The sequence below is a fragment of the Megascapheus bottae genome, chromosome 7, assembly GCF_031878675.1.
Source record: "Megascapheus bottae isolate mThoBot1 chromosome 7, mThoBot2.hap1, whole genome shotgun sequence".
NCBI lineage: Eukaryota > Metazoa > Chordata > Mammalia > Rodentia > Geomyidae > Megascapheus > Megascapheus bottae.
In genome coordinates this window covers 47,125,174-47,131,173 of record NC_143515.1, presented here as the reverse complement: position 1 = coordinate 47,131,173, position 6,000 = coordinate 47,125,174, and the positions used below count along the sequence as shown (strand labels likewise).

Genomic DNA, 6,000 nt, shown 5'->3' with positions numbered 1-6,000 from the left:
AACATTTTCTTAAATTTCTAAAGTCTTAGAATCACAACTAGCAGTCCTTGCTGAAATGGTACATAAAAATTTCCATTTGCTAATGTTTGGGTGTTGGCAGACAAAGTAAAATTTTTAGCTAAGCAAATGTCAGTTGTTGCTGTAGCACTTCTAAAGTTAAAGCTATGTGATAACTGGGTAAATGTGAAGCAGAGTCAAGGATTGATTAGGAAAAAGAAAATGTCACCCCTACCAACAGTGACTTGGAAAACACAGAACTAGTGGGAAGAACATGCTAATAAGAATCCTGAAATCTGGCAAGCTACAGCAAAAGCCGCTGCCCAGAAGAGATTTTGGTGTAGCAGGAAGGCGCTATTTCAGATAAGGAAGAGTAGAATTTGTTTATTTTTAAAAAGCTGTCTGTGCAGTGCCTTAACTATAGGTTACCCATAAGATTTGGCAGGGCCAGGAGTTTGGCCTAGTGGTAGAGTGCTTGCCTAGCATGCACGAAGACCCAGGTTCAATTCTTTGTTACCACATATGTAGAAAAAGCTGAAAGTGGTGCTGTGGCTGAAGTGGTAGAGAAAGCCTTGAGAAAGCCCAAGGACAGTGCTCAGGTCCTGAGTTCAAGCCCCAGGACTGGTAAAAAGAAAAAAAAATTGGGAAAGCAGGTAACAAGAAGTTAGTGGAGAATGATGACTTTAGGACTGATTCTAAATGTGATGGAAAGATTCCTCAAGGTATTTGAAAATAATTATTTGAAATCTATGTTGAGCTAGATGTGGGAATGTATGACTGCAATTCCAGCACTTGGGAGGCTAAGGATCACAAATTTGAGGACAGCCTTGGCCTACACAGTGAGACCTTGTCTCACAAACAACAAACTAGCCAGGTGTTAATGGCTCATCCTGATAATCCTAGACACTCAGGAGGCTGAGATGTGAGGATTAAAAGCCAGGATTGAGCCAGGCTGGACAGAAAGTCCATGAGACTTATTGCTGTAAGGTGACAAAACAGAGAAGCCACATCTTGGAGTCTTTATTAAAAGGCCAGCAAATGCATAGTGAACTCCTGTCACAAAGACTAGCAGCTGGGAAATATATTTAATACCGTTAGGAAACTCTGCCATGAAGGCCAGAGAGGAAAGAAAGAATAAAAACAACACCAAGAAACCAAGTCACCCCCAACGGAGACCTGAATTAGGATGCCATAGTGACCAGAGAAGAGGCAGGAGAGAGGACACAAACACAGAGACATGGCATGATGGTACCTGAGCTGGTCCAGGCCTAAATAGGGTCAGGTCAGAAGGCAGAATCACAGGAAACTCCCAGGCCCAAGCACTGGACTGACAGGTTTAGTAACCTATCAGCCAAGTGCCTGTCCCTGCTTCCAGGGATTCAGCCATGCCTACCACCTGAAGACAAAGTGCCAGACCCTACCATCCACCCTGTGGCCAAGATGGTGATGGCCAGACCCCATCACTCTATTTCATTTATAGCAACATAACCAGCCTGGTGGTCCTGGTGGGCAAGATTTACAAATGTATTACAGTCTCACCACTTCAGGCATCCCTAAGGCTTTGGGAACGCAAATGAAGAGCCTCAATAATTAGGAGAGGGTTTCCCCAAAGTCCTAATTAAAGGGTATCAGGGGGTCAGCAAAGCATGAGAGACTGAGTCTCTAGAGACCCCACAGACAGAGAGCGGGGGACTTCTCAGAGCCCTTGGTCTGTGTTGGGTCACCTATGCCACAGATTGCTGGCTACCTTGTCCTGAAGGCATGTGGATGTGGGCCAAGTAGTCATCCAAGTCCAAGAGCCTCCTACCTGACTCCAACTTAAGCAGCGAATTCCTGGTAGAGAAGACTGCTTTGGATCTGCTGGAACTAAGACTTGGCTGTGGAACATTCTTTCTGTAGTACATAGATTTTGGAACCTCACCCAACCTGACCTGGGAAAGGAAGTTCACATTTATAAGGTGGGTTTTTGGTGTTCCCTGATAGACCTGACACACACTATTGATAATCAGGTACTGGATTATTTTGACCACATGGCCTCATGAAAAAACAAATATGTAAAGGTAGTGGGGATAACAAATAAGCAGAAATGCAAATGTTCAAGGGACTTGAACTGTAAAGGGTAGCAGATGATCAAAAGCTGCATCCATATCCTTTGGAATGATGGGTTATTAATAAATCAAGACTTTATAATAGCTCACCACAAAATAAAATTCTGAAGCGTTTTCATATTATCGAGGTCATATGTATGTGTGTGTACATATACATGTATATATATGTAATTAACTCATAAAGGTAATGTACAGAGGAATTACAATTACACGCGTTGGGCAATGAGTCCATATCCTTTTTTTTTTTTTTGGTCAGTTACGTGGCTTGAACTCTAGCTCAAGGGTATCGCCTACCCCTCAAGCCAAAGAGCCACTTCTGGTTTTCTGGTGATTAATTGGAGATGAGTCTCAGAGACTTCAGTGCCCCGGCTGGCTTTGAACCTCGATCCTCAGATCTCAGCCTCGTGAGTAGTTAGGATTACAGGTGTGAGCCACCACGCCTGGCCTTATTATTTTTTTTTCCAAGTCCTGGGGCTCGAACTCAGAGCCTAGGAGCTGAAGGCTGGGACCCTACCACTTGAGCCACAGCACCACTTCCAGCTTTTTCTGTGTATGTGTTACTGAGGACTGGAACCCAGGGCTTCACGCATGCTAGGCCAGCACTCAACACTAGGCCACATTCACAGACCTCCATTTCCTTTCCTTACATTCTTGAAAATAAATTTTTTTTTCTTGTCCCAGGAAATACCACCCACTACTTGGAGTAGGAATAACAGGCCTTCGTGACACAGAACGGCTGAAAAGGCTGCAGACCTCGCCCAAAGACTCAGTCATCCCATACACCTGGCGGGGGGCCTGCCCTGTCCCCTAGTGGATTCACTAACCACGCACCGTCCAGGCCGCAGGCTGGCAGCTCCGCAGCCTCCCACCCGGGCGGGGAGGGGAGACGGCCTGCTGCAGGGATGACCTTGAGTGAATCCCTTCTCCAGGTGCGCCCGTGTCAAAGCCCGCGGAGCTCGAGCTTTCCCCGAGTCCCTCGGTCCCTGTGCAAGGAAGCGGGGGGCGGGGGAGCGGGAGGCGCGCGGGGCTCCGGGCCGGCGCGGGGCCTGCCCGGCTTCGGCGTTCCGCACGTTCCCCGCCCCGGCACCCTCACTCCCTTCCCCGCCGTCTTATTTGCGGCCGCGGCTGACGCGTGACCTCGCCACGCTCGCGTCCCCGGGCCGGTGCCAGCCGCGGGGTGCACCCGGCGCCCCCATGTGCCTCCTCCGGGTGGCCGCACTCGCCGCGCCCCGCATCCCGCTCCGGCTCCTCAGGGGAGGACGCGCCGCCATGTCCACCGCGCAGCCACTCAAGTCCGTGGACTACGAGGTGTTCGGCCGAGTGCAGGGTAGGGCCTTCCCTTGTTGCGGGGAACCCACACAGCGCTCGGGAAGGGGAGAGAGTTAGGAGGAGAGCCTTCCATCTTGAGAAGGCCTCTGCTGCTAGGGCGGGACTTCCGCTCGGCCATGACACAGCAAGCACGGGTGGGAAGGAGGCGAAGTGCGCGTGCGCGGGAGAGCTGGGTGGGAGGAGAAGCGGAGGAACGAGCCGGAAATGGGGGCCCTCAGAAGGGAGAGGGAGAGAAAGGAACGAGGGGAGGGGGGAAGCGGGGACGGGGGAGGAAGGTACGCGTGATTGGGGGGGGGGGGCGGTGCTGAGGGCCTTGACCTTGTGGATCCAGAGGGAAGGTTATGGAGAGTAGGACGCCGCGGGGGGGCGGGGCGATGACTGGAGAGAGGAGGGGTGGGCCAGCACCCTTAGGATCGTCAGCGAACTGCTGAGACGGTGGGGCCAGGTACCCTAGGGGATGGGAGAAAGAGGGGAGACGAAATGGGGTGACACCCAGATGCATTGCACTCCCAGACGGGCATGTGAAACGGAAACCACTTTGTATAACTACTTAAAGATCATTAAAAAAAAATGATGTACATTTTTAAACATGGAGAAGAAAAGGACAGAGGTGTAAATTCCTTGTCTCCTTACTTGCCATTGAAACGACTCGGGCTTGACTTAAATCTTTTAGGACATTTAAATGATATCGGTTAACATTGTAAAGAATATTTATAAATAACATTAAATCACGCATTAAAATTTATCCAGTAGGATGTAAATACTGTAGCATTAATAGTAACATTCATTTGAGGTAAAGCATTCTAATGGAAATTTTACGTCATTCTTCTTTCTCTTTTTTTATAAATATTTTTTTATTGTGATTAATAGAAGGGTTACATTATATTCACCAGATAGAAGGTGCAGTACTTCACAAACATTGATACCCTTTCTCATGACATGGTCCCCATTTCCCTCCCACCCTCCCCCCCTTATCTTGATTCCCTCTTCTTTCTCTTTGAATCTTTCTTTATATATTTCATCAGAGAATTTCATCCTGTTGATATGCTTGAGAATTTCTCATTGCTTACTCTGTTAGAATTTCCACCAATCAATCTGTATGATATATGAATGTATACGTGGTCAGATATATTCATAAAATAGAGAACTCTCTCTTTTTTTTTCTGGTTGTTTGAACTCAAGGCTTGGGCACTGCCCCAGAACATTTTTGCTCAAGGCTAGTGCTCTATCACTTTGAGCCTCAGCCCTTTTCCAGTTTTCTGGAGGTTAATTGGAGATAAGAGTCTCATGGATTTTTCTGTCCAGGCTGGCTTTGAGCCATGATCCTCAGATCTCAGACCCCTGAGTAGCTAGGATTACAGTCATGAGCCACCAGCACCCAAATACATTTTTCTTTTTTGGACAATGTCACCCATTACTTTTCTCAGGTCCCTCTTTTCACTGGTGAAAACATGAAATAAAGACTTATAGATCCTCACAACTCAGCATCCCTCAGTGGCTAAGAATATAGGCAGGAACCACCAGTACTTGGCTCCATTATACTTCTTTTGCTTCCTTCAGTTCATTGTGTTTTCTGTTGCATTAGTTTTTCAAATACCTGTACTGTACATGTAACTGTGTCTGTGTCTCTCACTGTAATATTTTAAAGGTCAGTCTGGTGTCTTGTTCCCTTCAGGGCTGTGCCTCTGGTAAGACCTTTAGTAGGTCTTAAATTATACTAAAGTGCCTGGACATAGCTCTAAGAAGGAATAGCCTTGTGAAGGCAGTTTCAACTATTTGAATGATGTTCTTGTGTGTGGCTCCTGGGACCAGATCTTGGGTCATGGGGAAAGGTTGAGTGAGGCAGAATTTTATTCCTTATAAGCAAAGCTTTTCTAATAGTGAAAGACATTTAAAAAATCATCAAGGGATGCGTTTTAAACGAGTGGCTAGATTCCCTTCTGCACTCAGAATTTACACATATAATCAGATCCCAGATGAAGGGGTTTGTCAGAATATGAAAATTTGATTTTCCTTGCTGACATTTAAAAATTCATAAGGTTTCTGGAAATATCAATGTTTCTTTGTAGATTCAAAGTACATTTGCTTTGCAAATATTCACCTCAGGTTTCCTACTGATCCATCTTTCCACAAAGTGAGGAATAGTTGCAGCTGACTGCAACTAGGACTAACAGGCTGATGTCTGCTCCAGTCTCCAGAGCAATGTGTCACAGCCTTCCTTCTCTTTAGCAAGCCAGGTGGATGCAGTGCAAAGCCCTGAAAGCCCCTACAAAGCCCCTTCTCCATCAGAGGCCATGGCCTGAGTGTGGTGTGCTCCAGCCAACACTTATAAACCGTAGAAGTTTATCAGAAAAAACCTGGAATACGTCAAATGGGTGATTGAACTTGGAATATTTGATTCCATATGGCACAGTGCTTCTTCTGGAGGTCCTGAGACTTCTTGACACACATTTCTTCCAAGGGAATCTATTTGGCATGTTGAAGGGGCCCAAAGAGGCCCAGAGATTGGCTGCAGGAGTGAGTAAAGACCAAGGTGCTGAGATGAGAGCGAAGCGTTGGGAAGGAG

The 6,000-nt window shown here is 47.0% G+C and overlaps 1 protein-coding gene across 1 annotated transcript in view; it reads left to right on the top strand.

Moving 5' to 3' along the window:
• The first annotated feature begins 3,175 nt into the window (after positions 1 to 3,175).
• Positions 3,176 to 6,000, top strand: part of Acyp2 (acylphosphatase 2) — a 99,027-nt gene continuing 96,202 nt past the window's right edge. Inside the window, exon 1 of the mRNA XM_090336927.1 lies at positions 3,176 to 3,432. Coding sequence (XP_090193053.1) covers positions 3,300 to 3,432 — 133 coding nt within the window. The 5' untranslated portion in view covers positions 3,176 to 3,299. The remainder of the gene's footprint in view (positions 3,433 to 6,000) is intronic.